Consider the following 17,287-nt stretch of genomic DNA (forward strand, 5'->3'; position numbering starts at 1 on the left):
TATTACTGTACATGGGGAAAAATCAAAGTTAATCTCCATTCACCGACTTTTGTAATGCAATTTGAAATATGGCAGTCATTTGAGCATTTGGGGATATCCAGAATGTAGTAATCGTCCTCGGAAAGAAAGATAACTTCATAACTTGAATCAATGATTCAATGTCATGCATCCAATTAAGTTAGGATGGTCACTCCTCCTGTGACTAGCTAGCCGGTCTCCAATAGGTTGACACTATAGTTTTAGTTTCAAACATATATGACAAAAAATTAAAATCTTGAATGCTGTTTGATCAAAGGCATGGAGCCATGGACTATATATGGCCTTCATCTTTCTTTACCATAACAAGTAAAACAAGAGACAAATTTTGAAACTTCTTCCAAACTTTTTTTGTGAAAGAGATGGCAGAACAATTAACAAGGTACGATCTGTTAACTTGTCCCCACACACACACACTTAATTACTACACTGCAATTCTGCAAACGTATCTATAGTCTTCGGTCTACTCTGATGATTTAGATTTTAGAGTGAAAGCACGCAGCAGCAGCAGCAGCAGCAGTATGTAATTAAGTAAAACGCAGCTATAAAGCAAAGGTAAAAAAAAAGGGACCAGATGGCGACCTTTGAAGGTTCAATCTTTGTCCATTCTTAACTTGTATCCTACATCCAACCCCGACACTTCTGCAATTCTATCGCTCGCGTGGAAATATAGTAGAAACTCACGCTTCATCTCTATGCAAAAGATAGCAGAACAAACAAACAAACATAAAGCTAAATTAGTCCCCACTACTCTTGTTGCTTCTTAATTTCCCGGCCCCTCTCTAGTCAAGTTTTCCAACCAATATATATACATAGCACTTGTGTTATTTGGTTTGGTTCTTATAGAGAAGCAAAGATGGCTGCTTGGACTAGTAGCAATTTTAGGCCATTTGATCATACCATGAAGAACATTTATGATGAGGATTTCAACCCGTTTCAAGGTCTGTTCATGTATCAATCTCTCTTTATTATGTCATTTGCTAGGAATGAAGGGGAGTGGAGTACGCCAAAACTAATGTGGTACATAGAAATGTTGTGAGCACCTTGGGGAGGGATCGAGCAGAGTGTTCACCATAGGACTTCGTATGAACCATATTGATATGCGACTCTTGTCCACTTACCTCAGTGCACTATGAACCCTATTGTTACTTGGTGGGAAAAAAAGTCTTTAAACAGATTTTTTTTAACTCAAATTAGACTAGTTCAATTTTATATTGAGTGGCATCTGGCTTGTTACAAGTAGTAATACGTGGTCTTGGTTTATATTGAACTTGTTTTACAGATGAAATGGAGACGAATCATCATGGGATACAAGTACATGTAGAAAGACCAACACTCATTGCATCATCAAGCAACAACAACAGCAGCAACAACAAGACCAAGAAAGACTTTCAACAGAACCAGCCGGAGAGGAAGAAAAGGCTAAGTAATGAGCAAATAGACGCATTGGAAAGATGTTTTCAAGAGGAAATAAAGCTGGAACCTGAGAGAAAGATGAAGTTGGCTCGAGAACTAGAACTACAGCCTCGACAAGTTGCTGTTTGGTTCCAAAACCGTAGAGCGAGATGGAAAGTTAAGCAGATTGAACGTCTCTACGACGCGATTAAGAAGGATTTTGACACTGTTACCAAGGAAAATCAGAAACTCCAAGAACAGGCCTGGAAGCTACCCTCTCTCTCTCTTCTTTCCAGTATTTGTTTTTTATTACATTATTTGCATGTGATCTTATTTTTTAACTTTTTTTTATGATAATCAATATAATGAACTAAACTGATTGTGTAATAGGAATATGGAACAAGCTTTTTCATGTGCACGAGTATTCTTATTCTCATTACTAAATAGTTGGAATCTTTTCAGGTTGAAAACTTGAAGTCAAAGCTTGAAGATCAAGCATCAGCAAGGCAAGGCTCCACGGTTCACACAGAGGCCTCAGCTGAGGAAAGTGTAGAGAGCAGATCAGTGGTCTTATTTAGCTCAAACAAGTTACAAGCGGCAAATTTTAATCAAATTGTTGCCGAGTGCAACTATCATCTGTTCAACATGGAGGGCTATCCAACCTCACCTCCTTACTTGGGTGTATTGCCTAGTTATCCTTGAACATTATCAATCAGTTTATAAACTTGTTTAGGTTTAGTTCCAAGAGGGTCTGTTTCAATGTTTATCCCCAGCTTATATGAGATGAAAACAGTTTGTTATGCATCACTAGCTTGTCTTGTAGAGATCTAAATATGTTTCACCGTACGTAACCCTTGGCTTCTACTGACTAATAAATATGACCTTAGATTCTTAATTGCTGTGTCTCATTTTGTTTCTTTACAAATATAGCTTACCTAAAAACTATCACTTCCTTCATTTTGCGACTAAAAATTAATCAGCTCAAAAGTCAAAACTGGCCTTTTGGCAATAGCAAGTAGAACTGTTCGTTAAGATAAGATAATGTACGACTCTGAAGATTAGGATTTCATAGCACTCTGTCAAAAATTTAGGCCATAGATTATTCTTTTTAGACATTGTGGCCCTTGTATGCTTTCCAGCAGGAGCTGGCACTCTGGCACTACTTACTTCGTGCCATGACTCATGAGATGATCTCGTCGAACCAATCCTAAATCATTGTCCGTTTCTAGCCAGAAAAGTTTGCAAATATAGTCTCTGCACTGAAACATTTTAGATCCCAAATATAATTTTGCAACACATCTCACTTGAAGAGGATAATATATGTTTCACTCGATCATGACTATTCAGCTCATTCCCAAGTCTGAGAACTATATGCATTCATTGGAGCTTAACCATGGATCAGCCTTGATATTAAGCAACTCTGTTACTTATGATACAGAATGTCTCCCATCCAAGTACTGAACTGGTCTTCAATTCGGAAGTATCTTAACAAATTGAACAGCGACTTTGGCAGTATTGAGAGCAGCAATTGGCCCCAATGCATCAATGGAGTTGTGTCCTACTTGTCCTCCAGCTAAGTCTGATAGCCCTCGAATGACAATCACTGGGAACCCATTTGACAAGCTTGTCTGCAAAACACATGGTACACATTGTTGGACCCTACATTGTTTCACTTTAAATAAACCAATGAGTGCAGTTCTAAACCAAATAACAACTGCAATTTTGACTTTATTTTGACCGGATGACTGAGATGTAGGACTAATGTCAAACCGGCCATATTCATAAATCACAATTGTAGGTACTAGGATAATTAATTTAATGGTTTATAGAATTATTGGATGGTAGTGAATATATACGTTGATTGGAAACCAATCAAGCACTGAAATACTGTCAAAAAATTAACGCTTACCATTACAACAGCCGCACTCTCCATATCAACTGAGGACACGCTAAAAGTTTTGGCTAGGAACTCCCTATAAGCAGCATTGTCCAGAAATATATCCGCCGTGGATCCCCTGAGACCGATCACTAGTTTAGGTTCACTCGGAAGGCACAAACTAGAGTTTAAGCACCTCTCTAACTCCATCCCCTGAAGAAATTGACTTTCTAACCATGTTAGATTTCTAAGAAACAAAGGCCAGTTAGAAAGTGTGTATCATCATTAATCCGACCTCTAACTTTGCAGCTGAATGGAGCCAATGCCGGCTGACATTTGCCCAGATAATGCGTTCGGGGGTGTTGGGCTGTCCTGACTCCGAATAAAATTGTTCTGGACTAAACCCAATTCTGCCCAACAGATTCATCCCTTGTCCGTTTGGCACATTGTAGTTACCAATATCTAAATGAGCAACATCGTTCTCGTATAAGGTACCATTCGGTTTCTGTCAAATACAACTGAAGTAATTCATCATAATTGATTAAAGTTTTTAATAACTAACCAAATTCCATAAGCTGGTGACAAGAAATGCACACGTAAAGACAGAAGAAAAGATTGAATTGAGATAAACGAACCAGCCAATCCCATATGCCGGTTTGAGCAAATTGCTTGTGGATCGTGACATCGCCAATGGACAACGAATTGTTAGTATTACCAGCAATACCAAAGTGAATAATCCCTGATATATCAAAGAGATCTAGCATTTGTTGCGTCGCTGTTGCAGCATTTCTCTGATATACAAAGATCGACGCAGCTCAGAAATATGCAAAAGTATAACATTCTAGAATCTGTTTGCACGTTGGTAGCTCAATATCTTGCCAGTTGACTCTGAAGATGCTGGAGAAACTATTTCACTTTGCAAGTTAAAGAAAACTTTTACTCAGCAAAAGCTATTTAGTATACACAACTATAGCACACCTATTTGTTCGTCTTCCTTCTTTTTTTCTCCTCTCAAAGATCCAGATTTAATACCATTCCACATTATGAATTACTTCTAATCATGACTTTTACTAGAGACTGAACCAAGAATGCCCAAGATATATGTAGAATATATGAATATAACCAGTATATTTTGAGCTCAGGAATGATGATAACTGGGATTTGATACAATTTGCTTACCGTTCCAACTCCGCATCTCATATAGATGACACTCTTGTCTTGGATCTTGCCCACACGAAAACGACGGCCTGTCACAACCAAATTTATATCATGTATAATGACCGGACTGTATCTCAAATATTTGGAATTGGCTGATACACAGAATAGTACCAACAAGACTAGACTGAAATCTCTAATCTAATACCCAAAATGAAAAGTCATGGTCATAGCAAAGAGTCCTACCAGATAAATCAATGAATGGATAACTTGGGTGTGGTTGAAATGCATTGGTAGCAAAGAATGCCTTTTCTTCAGGTGGATAAACTGTGATGAGACCAATGTATGGCCCTTCACGGTTCACCTCTCGCACCTTCCTCAACGATACCTGCCTGGATACAGGAATAGCCAAGACACAAGTATCAACCAATGTCACTACCATTACCACCACTACCACCGCCATATATGGTGCTGCTTGCTTTGCTACCATGGTGAACCTCAGTTTTTTTTTTTTTTTGCTGAGGACTACTACAGTATTTCACTGTTCAAACTTCAGGATTCATCTTACAATGATATGAGGGCCCCGTTTACACAAAATTGGGTCTGGTCAACAATGCCAGGCGGCTAAATGTTTTTTTTTGTGATCAACTTCATTATCTAGGCAGCTTTACTCAAACGTGAATAGCCAATCAGCATAATTTGGTCAGGTCAAAAACTCGCCTTTAGACCTTCAGTCTAGTTGTGCTTTTTCCTATTAAAGCCGCATGCTTAAAAGGTGCAATGGGAAAATACGACCATTTTAACTTTGGTGTTGGTGTACGAATGACATGAAAGCCGAAAGCATCATCTCATACTCTCTAGTCTCTACGACTCTCCCTTTACTCACTATGCTAACGCGCCTTTTGTACTTTTCAGTTTTCACCACAATATAAGTACTCTCTGGACCAAATCACATTACATGATCTATTCTTGATCTGCTCCATATGCCCAGCCGTAATCTATTCCCACTTCCCGGATATATGGAGGAATAAAAAGCATCTTACAGCATACAGTTTTCCTTGCAAGACCGGGCAGAACACAATTTAATTCGTTCTTTTTATGTTTTATTTGTTTATCTGTCATGTGCATAAAAGCAGAATTGAGTAGTGGCCGCTGCTTGTCACGCAGTCGGACTGCATATCAACAGAATACAGACAACAGTTCCCTTCAAGGAAAATAACGCCAATAATCAATCACCCCATAAATTACAGGTCCAATTTCGAAAAACAAAACCATTTACACGACTGAATGATGCTAGCACTTTATTAGTTTATTACATGGAATGCAAGTAACCATACGCAACCCCGAATTGTGTTCAAGACCAACACTAACTATATTCTACATAAATTATATATCGAGCTGCATTTAATTGGCAAGATAAAGAAAGACCGAAAAAAAGACAGAAAATAATGCACATACAATGTCCTTTCAGACAAGCTTGCACTGTGTAAAAACGAATCAGCATAAAAAAGAAGAAAAAGGTCAAGCAACCTGTTGTAAACATTCTCTGTCCTATGCATACAATCATGGTCCGTCCATTAAGTACCTATTGGCGGTTAGCCAAAGTGCCATACATCTCCGAGAAGTTGAGAAGTTGAGATAGGAATCACTTCTTCTGCAATTCCAACTTAGATAAGTCAACTGCCCATTCAAGCCTTACATGCTCCATTGTCCTTGATGACCTTCCCTGTCCTCACTCCAGTACCTTTTAAATGCCAACTGAGTCGCCAACAAATGCAGCACCTATCAGTATCAAGTTGAACCAACAACGAGCCCTGGCACACTCCGCATCCCTAAACCTTAAAGGGCTCACGCAAATCAGTCGTGGGAAAAGCCAACTAATCAATCAGCAGAACTAAAGTCCTGCCCAAAAACTCAAAGCCAACCGCAAGCCTGACATACCCAGCCCAAACTCGACATGATAACTCAAAAGAGTGTACACTGAGGGGTGTCAATCGCCACAATGTCCTATTGCTATTGTATATAATATATTTCATGCCGTGCCTGATAACATACTGATAATGTTGTATCCTTTGATGGAGCATCTCCCACGAGTCAAGGACATCAATGATCTTAGAAACTTTAATGGGAACAATAAGGGTTTCTTTTACATGCATCACTATTTTGTATGATTTGAACTTTCCAACACTACACATTGATACCTTTACAAAACAGTCACAAACCTAAACCCAAATTCATAAAGGACCAAACTCAGATTCAAAGAAAGCACATTGAATAAAGTGGCAATTGTTTGCAAAATTTTGACACAAAAAAGTGAAAATTTGAGTGAAAATTTCTTTTGGCTACGAAGCATTCTTTTTGCTTCAAAAGCAAGCACATCCAGTACTAACAATAATAACAACAACAATATATCAATAAAAAAATAATAATAGTAATATATCTTACATAAGGAACTACTGTAAAGTAAAAGTGTAAAACATATATCACCAACACTAATGAACCATTTTTAATATTCTTGGCATGCCAAGATTTGATAGGTGTTTTGAGGTGGAAGAAAACTCCTCTGAAATTGTGATCATTAATTTTTAGAAGAGTGTTCTATAACAGGAGTAACTAGCACTGAAATACACAACACCATCGTCCATTGTGGTATTAACATACATACATCCTTTAGACTAGCACTGAAATACACATAGAATGATTCTTTTAGACTGTTCTCAATCTAACCGAGGGACTATTCCGTTTAGGTTCGAACTAATGTGGTTCAAGGATCGAAACCTTAGCAGTCTAATGGAGGAATGGTGGAACTCCTTTTCCTTTGAGGGCTTGCCAAGTTATATTTGGTGGCGCAAGGTAAAAGAGTTGAAACTCAAGCTGAAGGCATGGAATAAAGACTGTTTTGGCAGGGTGGATTAGATTATCAAGAACAAAACAAAAGAGATTGACGACCTGGATCATAAAGAGGAGCATTCCCCTTTGTCGACTGACGAAGAAGTTTACAGGGCAAGTCTAAAGTGTGAACTAAAGGAGCTTATGAAGAGGGAAAAAATATTTTGGCGCCAAAAATCAAGAACCAAATATTTCAAAGGAGAGAATAACACTAGGTTTTTTCACAAAACAGCTAGTGCTAGAAACAAAGTTAATATCATTAGTACTTTGATGGTAGATGGTGTGGAGGTTCGAGACAAAAATTGCATTAAGGAACACATCATGAAATACTATGAAGATCTCTACTCAGAGGATCCCCTGGCCCGACCTGAGCTGGATGAGTTAGAGTTGAACAGTATTACAACAAACCAGGCCTTATGTTTGGATGGAGACATTTATGAAGAAGTTACAGCCATTAATGAATTAGGGGGAGACAGAGCTCCAGGACCAGATGGACTTCAAATGTGTGTTTATAAAAGGTGTTGGCATTTCTTTAAATCTGATTTTATGGACGTAGTGCGGGAGTTTCAAGATCAGTCGACTATGGACAAAAAAAACAATAGTACTTTCATCACACTCATACCCAAGAAACCCGGCGCTACATCTTTAACGGATTTTAGACCGATTAGTCTTGTCGGTGGAATCTACAAGATAATATCTAAAGTCCTCGCCACTAGAATCAAAATGGTGCTACCATCAATTATTTCGCAGCAACAGTGTGCCTTTGTTGGTGGTCGACAGATCTTAGATGGGCCTATGATAGCTAATGAGTGTATTGATACTCGTTTTAAGAATAAGGATAACGGAATTGTGTGCAAGGTGGATATATCGAAAGAATATGATCATGTGAACTGGGAGTTTTTGAATTATTTGTTAAAGAGGATGGAGTTTGGCGAAAGATATAGGAATTGGATTATGACTTGTATTACTTCTGCCTCTTTTTCGGTGCTTGTCGAAGGATCTCCAGCTGGGTATTTTCGCAACCAGAGAGGTTTGCGTCAAGGGGATCCTATTTCTCCTTTTCTCTTTAACATTGTAATGGAGGCGTTGAATAGTTTGGTCATTAAAGCAAGAGATTTGGGCTATATTAGAGGGTTTAAGGCAGCGGCGTATGGTACTGAAGTTGTTGTTCTTCAATTCGCAGATGATACTCTCTTCTTGCTTGATGCTTCTGTCCCATAGTTGCTTACTATCAAAGCAGTGTTGCTTATTTTCCAAGCTGTTTCTGGTCTGAAAACAAACATGGCAAAGACTTCTATTCTCGCGGTTGGGAAGGTAGAACACTTGGCTGAGTTATCTCAAGCAATGGGGTGTGCTGTCGAACAACTCCCTTGTAAGTATCTAGGTATACCTCTTGGGTCAACTTACAGAAACAAGAAAGTATGGGAGCCAGTCATTGATACAGTTCAAAGGAGACTTGGTGGATGGAGGTGTAAACTAATGTCTAAAGGGGCGTGTTTGATCCTAGCCAGTAGTGTTCTCTCAAATTTACCCATTTATGTCATGTCTTTACTTTGTATTCCGAAAGGAGTGGCTGCTATTATTGAACGATTGATTCGTGACTTTATTTGGGGATCTTCGAATGAACAAAGGAAATATCATTTAGTAGATTGGGAGAAAGTTTGTTCACCCAAAGAAGATGGGGGTCTCGGGCTGCGAAAACTTGTAGTCATGAATCAAGCTCTACTTGGGAGATGGCTATGGAGATACATGGTGGAAGACGACTCTCTTTGCGTGCTGTGATTTGTGCAAAGTATAGCAATGACAGCCAAAGATGGTGGCCCAAGGAAACAACTCAATCTCACGGTTGTAGCCTTTGGAGAGGCATACTGAAGGTACTGCCGTATTTTGAGAGGGGTTAATTTCAATATGGGAAATGGGCAGAAATGCTTATTTTGGAAGGATGTATGGCTCGGTGAAGTGCCTCTGGCGGACCAATTCCCTCTTATTTTTCAAGCGTCCACTAATAAAAAGGGATATGTTCATGATTTTGGAAACATGCAGAATGGTCATTTCGCATGGAATCTATTTTTGAGAAGATGTTTGAATGATTGGGAAGTCCAACAATATGCTAATCTAACCGTGTTGCTCGAGATAGACCAATTGAATGATGAAGTGGACAGTTGCTTATGGCGGTGGACCAAGAACAACACCTTTTATGTTAACTCTTTCTATGATAAAATCCGTGAACATGATCGTCCCCCGGAACAAAGATCCACCCTTTTTCCTTCAAGAGTTGTCTGGAAAATCCCTATTCCTCTAAAAGTGAAGTTCTTCTTTTGGTGTGTCATGCTTGGGCGTACTTTAACGGCGGATGCTCTAATTCGTAGAGGTACAATGGTTTCTCCCATTTGTACTATGTGTAATATGCTTATGGAGAGTATTAGTCATGTGTTCTTGCATTGCCGCTTTGCTTTGGAGGTATGGTCTCTCATGCTCCAGCCAATGGTTATGGCGCTTCCTTTGCTAGCTAAGCCGCCTACCGAAGAATTTCTTGCAAATTGGCCGAGAAGGAGAGGGAAGAGTTTCGGATCGATTATTTGGAGTCTATTACCATACGCTGTTATTTGGGTAATATGGAAGAACATAAATCATCATATTTTCAAGAATAAAGAATGTTCGGTCTCACAAACAATTGGGGAGATCAAAGGGGTGTTGTGGTATTGGATGTCTAATTATGAGGAAAGGCGACAATACCAATTCAGGAACTTGGTACTGGATTGGCCTTATGTGATAATGATGCAGAGCATTAGTTCGTATGTCAAGTGTTATATGTGTGCGCCCCTTAGTTGAGCCCAAGCCTATAGGTCGTGAGCCCACTAGTTTAGTTATTCTATTTTAGTTGTTGACACATGTCGTGTTCCTATTGGCTTATAGTTTTTAAGATTAGTATAAATAATAGATTTGTAATTAGGGTTTTGGGAGAGTTGTATTACTGAGAATATTTCAGAGAGAAATAAAGATTTGTTTTAGTTTTAGTTGTTTTGTTTAATTCAAGAGTAGATTTGATAAACTGAAGCTTTCGCCAGTTTAATCTACATCATTTGGTATCAGAGTACGAATCGTTCCTGAGTAAAATACAATTTTCCTTTTTCTTATTCGTTTTTAATTTTCCGTGTTACTGTTCACGAAACACTGTTCATCGGGAACACTACTCACGCGTTACTATTCATCACATTACTGTTCATCCGAAAATTAATTTTCTGTCTTTGTCTTCTTTCAAGATCAAAGTTTTAATTTTTATGTCGTATATCAAGAAACCAGAGATGGAACACCTAGAAGAAAATTATCAGGGTTTGAATGCCAAGTTTGAAGCTATGCAAGAAGCCTTGAATTCACTTCTAGCCGCCCAACAACAAAATTCTATGGTTTCTCCAAAAGTTAGTTTACCTTTTCAGCAACTGTCACAGGTTCCACCATTAATGGCCCCTTCTCAAAGTTTTCCGACATCGCCAGGTTTTATGCCATTCGGCTATTATCCAGATCTCTATCAACAGCAGATGATGTATCAGGGTTATTATCCTTATTATCAGTCTTGGAATCCTAGTCAAGATCAATCAATCATGCCCAAGATGCGCTAACCCTAATCTGATATGCTTTATGCCAAGCTATCCTCAACAAGAATTTTCTAGGTTACAGATCGCCCCAATAGGTCTTTGAAGTGGTGGGTGCACCTATTGTGACTACTGATTCTCGCGCCTCTACTTTGGTCACTACTATCGCACTGCAGACACTACAATACTTCCAAAGACCCACGATACTATCTTGCTAGAACAAAGTTGCGCACCCGATTACAACCATCTGGCGTCCTTTTGATATTCGGTCTGGTCTCTCGACTCCTCACCCAAGTCTTACTGATACAATTGCAACAACATACTAGAAACGAGTTGAACAATGGCAACAACATGACCATCCAGTTGAGGTTCCTCCATTAGTTCGTGAACCTTTTAATCTTCCAGCTGTTATTCCTCCTCAGCATGGGGGAAAACCTAATTCTGTGCAAGAGGAACATGATAGTTTTTTAGATACTCCACCCATATTTGATGAATACGGAGCAGATGAATCTGAATTTTGTGTGCCTACTCCCTCTTTGCCTGGGAATCTTTTCGTTGAGTATGCCGATCCAATTTGGAAGGATTTTGATATTAAGTATACAAGGCTCTTTAGTTATGTGCCATATAAAGTTACAATTGGAGACATTATGGTGCATTCTTATTCTTGTGAGTAATTATCTGGGCAAAATTCGAGGTCGAATTCGTTTGAACAATGGAGAGAGATGGGCATCGCCTACAAATAAATTTCATCACCATCATGTGATACAAACTTCGACGAGTTCTTTTCAACCCGGGGAGAATGATGCAGAGCATTAGTTCGTATGTCAAGTGTTATACGTGTGCGCCCCTTAGCTGAGCCCAAGCCTATGGGTCGTGAGCCCACTAGTTTAGTTATTCTATTTTAGTTGTTGACACATGTCGTGTTCCTATTGGCTTATAGTTTTTAAAATTAGTATAAATAATGGGCTTGTAATTAGGGTTCTGGGAGAGTTGTGTTATTGAGAATATTTCAGAGAGAAATAAAGATTTGTTTTAGTTTTAGTTGTTTTGTTTAATTCAAGAGTAGATTTGATAAACTGAAGCTTCCGCTTGTTTAATCTACATCAGATAATGGTCGACTCTGGGGATGTGGTTAACTCTGGGGATGTACTATTCTAGGGATGTTTTTTTCTTTTAGTTCCTTGTATGTTTTCCTTTTAGTTGCAGAACTTGTGATGTTCTCAATCACTAACTGTAACAGTGCTTTGCACATCCTTTCTAATAAATTCTACTTATAAAAGAAAAAAAACATACATACATCCTAGTGGGTCAATGCTGTATTAGCAATGCTCAATTTTATCACTTAAGAACTTGTTATATGCATCCTGCATTGCCTTTGTAAGGCTAAAATCCATAAAGACTTTCAAGTTCGCAAGTTATAGCTCCTTCAATACTAAATCCAACCATAAGTTAGCCTTAATTTTTCCTGAAAGCATTGCAAGAAAACCTTGTCATTCCCTACATAAAAATGAAAAACAGATCATGCATCTTACCACCTATAAATCTTTTCTCCTATTTTCTCTAGCCGGGGATGGGGGGAAAAGTTGCATTGGGTAGTGCGGGCTGCTCGTCAAACCACTCTGATTGCAACAGTTCCCTTCTAGAAACCGTAGCATATGCAAACAAAATAAACACTTAAACGATAGTCTCTATATTTTTATAATACCAACTATTTTCGTTATCGTAAATATAATAGTCCAGCTTCTTTAGTTGTATCTCATTCAGTTCACTTATACTATTTTCTTCATGTAAATCTTTTATTGACAGTCATGAAAAAACATTTCATAATGCACATAGAGGTTCGCCCTCAAACAACCTTGCACTAGTTTAAAAACAAATCATCACTATCAGAATTGCAATTTGTCTTTCTATTTCCAAAAAGAAAATCTTTTAGACAACCAATATGATTGCACAAAACTTCATACCCCCCAAATAAAGGTTAAAAAAAAGAAAGAAAAAAAAAATCTCTAATATGAAAGAGACAAGATATAAAAATGTACAGATGAAGGCTATTGATGCAGTAAGAGGGTGAACCGCAAAGGAAAAGAAATCAGTTACAGTAAGAAAAGAATATTAACCACAAGGGAGAAGAAAAGAGAGGTTAAGTGACCTGTTGTTAATATCCTCCATCCTATACATCCCAACCGTCATTCCGACGATCAAATTCCCATTTGCGGTTAGCCAAATTTCCATACATCTCTGAGAACTTGAGAAGGCAATCACTCCTTATCTGATAATGTACTTGTGTATTTCGACTGATTGCAACTCCAGAGAACTTTGATGTGTCGATAGCCCATGCAGGCCTTACATACTCCACTGTCCTTGATGAACTTGCATTCACATACAAGAAATTTAGAAGCACATCCTCACAGTTGAAGTACCTGTCCACCAATTCCCTGCCCGCTTTCGCTTCCTCACTCCAATATCTTTTGAATGCAAAATTTTTGTCAATAAATGCAGCACCTGTCAATATCATGTTGTACCCACCACGAGCCCTGGCATACTTCTCATCCCTATACTTTAACGGGCTCCCACCAATGAGTCGTGGGTAGAAGCCAACTATTCTATCAGGGTGCTCCCTCCATACTCTGAACCCTCGTTCGACATCATCACATCGCATCATGATGTCATCATCAAGTTCAAGAACAGCCCTGGTCTTTATCAAAGGATCCACCTTAAATCGATTGTTCAGTGAATTCTGCTTCTCTACTCTAATTCTAATAGGAACCACAGAATCCAAATCGCTCAGTTTAGGAGGCTTTCCCTTGTTCCAGATTACAACAATCTCCTTCACTGATGAACACCTCGAGTAATGTTTTACATACATTTTCAGATTCCACAGTCTGGCATCATATGTCATTGTTACTAACGTGAACTGAGAATAGTGGCCCTTCAACAAATATGGTTCTTCTGCACCATTACCTCCATAGGTATACCTGACACCTATGCACATTAGCACCATACCAATTACAAAGATCAAAGTGAGCACCAACATTCCAGGACAAGTGTTGGGATTCATCCGGCCTCTGACATATGAAATTGTCCTGTTCAACCGGGTACAAAACCGCCTCAGCTTGGAAGACAGGAGATATGGGCGCTCCCAAACAAGATTCATGTCACTTCTTTTTCCCGAGCTGTGAGCGCACCAGGCGAGCGGCAAAATGCATTTCACAGCACCCAGCAATACTCCAGCTAGTATAACAAGAGCAGCTACGATGGAAAAAGCAGCACAGCCTAAAACAAAACGATGAACGGAATCGCCAGAAGGAACGCGGTCTCCATCAACAACTCCTATCCAATCACCGGAGCTTAGCTTTTGCACATCCAGGTGATGGTAGCGAGCACCATACCAAGAATTTCGACCCTTCCCAGACTCTTCCAAACCTAAGGAGACTTCGACTTCTTTGTATTCATCCTTAGTCAGAGTTTCAACTTTAAAAATACGCAATCGATGCCCATATGTCTCACCACAATCTTGACCCATGCGGTACAGATTTCCATCATACACAAATGCTCTGCCTCCATTTCGAGCTCCCGAGCTCTTATCAGTGTTGTGAATAGGGTTTTTCTTGTGCGGTTTCCAAGGACCCAATGGTGAGTTACTGTACCATATCTCTAGTTGCCCATTTTTTTTGGTGCCAAAACCACTGTGATCTGAACCAAAGAGCCAGTAATTACCATTATGATTCAAGATAACTGAATCAACAAGAGGCTTCTTCATTATAACTTTATCCAGAGTCCATTGCAATGGAAATTTAACTGCTCTATACAAACGGAGTTCCCCTTTCGCACTGCTCTCAGGCATCATGTATATCTGTTGAGACAAAAAAGAAGAAAATTGAGTAAATACAAACAGGAAGCTTTCTCTCGTAATTGAAACCACAATGTAGAAGTTCCCTAAATTACAAAAAAGAAGACGCAGGAACCAATGGGAAGAAATGAGAGAACTCGGTACTTACTTGCCCATGGTCGTCAAAAATATATGGATAAGAGAGATGCCACTCCTCATCTAGAGCAATTCCCAACTGCTGCCATGTCGCACCTTTATCAACACTTTTTGAAACGCCAATATCTCCTTGCAAAGTGATTGAGTTCTTGGTTTCATAAAACAAATACAGTATATCCCCCTGGTCATGCAATTTAAAAGATCAATTCAGATAGCTTAGAAGCCAGAAGGTTAAAGTAAATTAAGATTACACCCAAGGAATGAAAGGTTGGCAGTGAAGTGATGAACTATTGGTAGCCCAGAGTCAACCCAGTAAAATATTGACTTATTTTCCTAGGTATCAAATGTCAACCACAGTCGTAATGCCAAGGCTTAGTTTGCAATGAACTAAGCTTTGGCATTACATTATGCTTTAAAAGTAAAAACATTCTTTACTGAGTCGGACCTGCAATTGGTTGAATGAACTATACTCTTCAGAAGGCAATTTGTTGATTTGGTTAAAATATTATCTCATGTTTTGTCTAAATCAAACAGAGACAGCACCATTTGATATGAGCTTTGCAATGGTACATAACTAGAACATCATTCCGTTTGGTATTAAAGAGTGTTATCTTATCTGAAAACGATTGTGAACCAGATTTATTTCAGACAATTATTTATGAATCCTTTTAGAAATCTGACAATAAAATGGATTGTTGTGTTGCATTGAGGCAAAATGGGCATTTCCTAAATTTTGCAGCTGGGTCCTGAATCCTAGTTACTAATGTTCACAAAAGTACAGATCAGTAGTACGAAGTTAATCCAAAATTTAGTTCTTCAAATATCATCCCAAGCAACCAAAATTTCCAATAACAAGAAACAATGCAAGAACAAAGGCTGTGTTTGGTATATTAGAAGCTATACATAAAATTGGTTTGGCAAAACAGATATTTAATAAGGTGTTTTGAGATCTATATTGTCTACTGGTGCGTGGTCCCAAATTTGAATACAAGAAACATTTTACAGACACTTTGAAAGTTCAAAATACATAACTAGATCAAACTTTTCCCTCCTTGCAATGACTTTGAACTCAAATTATACCAAGACATAATACTAATCAAAATTTGCACTACAAATAACCCAACACACAAAATAGTCCTATCACTAGCAGCACCTTTCCTAACGCCCTAATACAATTAAACAATAAACAAAACCACTTGCATTTCATTTTAAAATATTAAAAAATTACCAACCAACAGATAGCATTAATTGGCAAAAATAAAAAATAAAAAATACCTGAACATAAAGAAAAGGGTCAGCCACAAAATTACTAGGAAACCCAGCCTCAGAAACAGAAGCACAAGTCACCACTGGATTCGCAACCGGCCAAGCCCCACTTTCATCCTTCCATACATTCCTCTATATTTCCACCCAAAACAAAATCAAATCATCAGAAACCCAAAAAAAAAACAAATCAAAGTGGGGGATGGGCCTACCTGTTCAATGGGTTTCAAAGAAAAAGGAGAATCACCATAAAAAACACCAATAGCCCAAGATCCTTCACTATCTTCTTGACAACCCAAAGACGACACCTTATTATTAGAAGAACTTAACAACAAACGTTGGTATGGAGAGAAAGTAAGCCAAGCAAAAAGAGTAGCAATTGAACCAAATATTAAAAGTGATATTACAAAATATATAAAACTTGGTGATACTAAAAAATAATAATCTCCCCATCCCCATCTCCATCTCCACCAACACTTTAAGCTCATATCACAACACCAACAACAACAACTTCTTGTACTACTACTACTATTATTATTATTGTTATTATTGTTTGTCACCGGACTCGAACCCATGACCACCTTGTATATAACTAAAAGAAGTAAGTTTGTTTTGAATATAAATAGGGGTGAGCCATTTGAATGATAAAAAGAGGTGTGTGCCGTTTCTTATTTCGCTTTCTTTATTATTTTTTATTTTATAGCATTAGCCGTGTTTTTTTTTAATGATGTGGAAATAAGAGTGGACGTTTGCCTCTATGCTGTCAATTTCTTGGTTCCACCACGGTATAGAATTTTGTGAAATGTTGCGATATTTCGAGATTTTTAAGGTTGAAAGTTAGTTTAGTTTAACACTATTGGATGGTGACGTGGATTGAATTGGTCTTAATTTATTTGCATCAACTCCATGAGAATCTGTGTTTGCTACATTTCCTACCAATTTCTTCCCCGGTAAAGAGTGGACGAGTTGATCCCCCCAAGTTTTGAGTTTTGACTAGACGCCACTAGGTGGAACCTTTCTAGACAAACATTGAGTTCACGTGTTTTTCCCTGGAAAACTAATTTTCCCTTAATAAAAAATAAAATACCAACTAGA

At 38.4% G+C, this 17,287-nt stretch overlaps 3 protein-coding genes across 8 annotated transcripts; 1 reads left to right on the forward strand and 2 right to left on the reverse strand.

Moving 5' to 3' along the window:
- Positions 1-777: 777 nt before the first annotated feature.
- Positions 778-2,326, forward strand: LOC147487036 (putative homeobox-leucine zipper protein ATHB-51). Its single transcript, XM_086572881.1, has 3 exons — positions 778-977; positions 1,319-1,692; positions 1,894-2,326. The coding sequence occupies exons 1-3, from the start codon at positions 893-895 to the stop codon at positions 2,131-2,133; spliced, it is 699 nt and encodes a 232-aa protein (XP_086429007.1). The 5' UTR covers positions 778-892; the 3' UTR covers positions 2,134-2,326.
- A 343-nt stretch (positions 2,327-2,669) lies between these two features.
- Positions 2,670-4,971, reverse strand: LOC147487037 (bark storage protein A-like). Its single transcript, XM_086572880.1, has 6 exons — positions 4,709-4,971; positions 4,487-4,554; positions 3,943-4,098; positions 3,603-3,812; positions 3,341-3,520; positions 2,670-3,059 (listed from the first exon to the last, which is right to left on the reverse strand). Exons 1-6 carry the CDS (start codon positions 4,950-4,952, stop codon positions 2,901-2,903), a joined length of 1,017 nt encoding a protein of 338 aa, XP_086429006.1. The 5' UTR covers positions 4,953-4,971; the 3' UTR covers positions 2,670-2,900.
- Positions 4,972-5,093: 122 nt separating this feature from the next.
- LOC147487038 (glycosyltransferase family protein 47) lies at positions 5,094-16,822 on the reverse strand. Of its 6 annotated transcripts, none has more exons than XM_086572879.1 (5): positions 16,405-16,822; positions 16,205-16,327; positions 14,943-15,110; positions 13,094-14,797; positions 5,094-5,666 (listed from the first exon to the last, which is right to left on the reverse strand). In XM_086572879.1, the coding sequence occupies exons 1-4, from the start codon at positions 16,765-16,767 to the stop codon at positions 13,115-13,117; spliced, it is 2,337 nt and encodes a 778-aa protein (XP_086429005.1). In that variant the 5' UTR covers positions 16,768-16,822; the 3' UTR covers positions 5,094-5,666; positions 13,094-13,114. The 6 variants fall into 6 exon arrangements, with proteins under 6 accessions (XP_086429005.1, XP_086429002.1, XP_086429001.1 ...); XM_086572876.1 differs by lacking the exon at positions 5,094-5,666 and adding an exon at positions 5,679-6,294 and having other exon boundaries at positions 16,405-16,821; XM_086572875.1 differs by lacking the exon at positions 5,094-5,666 and adding an exon at positions 5,679-6,300 and having other exon boundaries at positions 16,405-16,821.
- Between the last annotated feature and the right edge of the window lie 465 nt (positions 16,823-17,287).

The sequence above is a fragment of the Coptis chinensis genome, chromosome 7 (assembly GCF_015680905.1).
Source record: "Coptis chinensis isolate HL-2020 chromosome 7, ASM1568090v1, whole genome shotgun sequence".
NCBI classification, from domain to species: domain Eukaryota; kingdom Viridiplantae; phylum Streptophyta; class Magnoliopsida; order Ranunculales; family Ranunculaceae; genus Coptis; species Coptis chinensis.

Excerpts from the sequence above, each read along its gene's own strand:
- LOC147487038 (XM_086572879.1), bottom strand. The coding sequence starts at position 16,767 with ATGGGTTCGAGTCCGGTGACAAACAATAATAACAATAATAATAATAGT. Across the intron at positions 16,328-16,404 it reads CTTTGAAACCCATTGAACAG|AGGAATGTATGGAAGGATGA; the intron begins GTAGGCCCATCC and ends GTGGAAATATAG. Across the intron at positions 14,798-14,942 it reads TTTTTGACGACCATGGGCAA|ATATACATGATGCCTGAGAG; the intron begins GTAAGTACCGAG and ends TTGTCTCAACAG.
- LOC147487037 (XM_086572880.1), bottom strand. The coding sequence starts at position 4,952 with ATGGTAGCAAAGCAAGCAGCACCATATATGGCGGTGGTAGTGGTGGTA. Across the intron at positions 4,555-4,708 it reads TCCATTCATTGATTTATCTG|GCCGTCGTTTTCGTGTGGGC; the intron begins GTAGGACTCTTT and ends TGGTTGTGACAG. Across the intron at positions 3,813-3,942 it reads CCGGCATATGGGATTGGCTG|AAACCGAATGGTACCTTATA; the intron begins GTTCGTTTATCT and ends TGTATTTGACAG.
- LOC147487036 (XM_086572881.1), top strand. The coding sequence starts at position 893 with ATGGCTGCTTGGACTAGTAGCAATTTTAGGCCATTTGATCATACCATG. Across the intron at positions 978-1,318 it reads GGATTTCAACCCGTTTCAAG|ATGAAATGGAGACGAATCAT; the intron begins GTCTGTTCATGT and ends CTTGTTTTACAG. Across the intron at positions 1,693-1,893 it reads ATCAGAAACTCCAAGAACAG|GTTGAAAACTTGAAGTCAAA; the intron begins GCCTGGAAGCTA and ends GAATCTTTTCAG.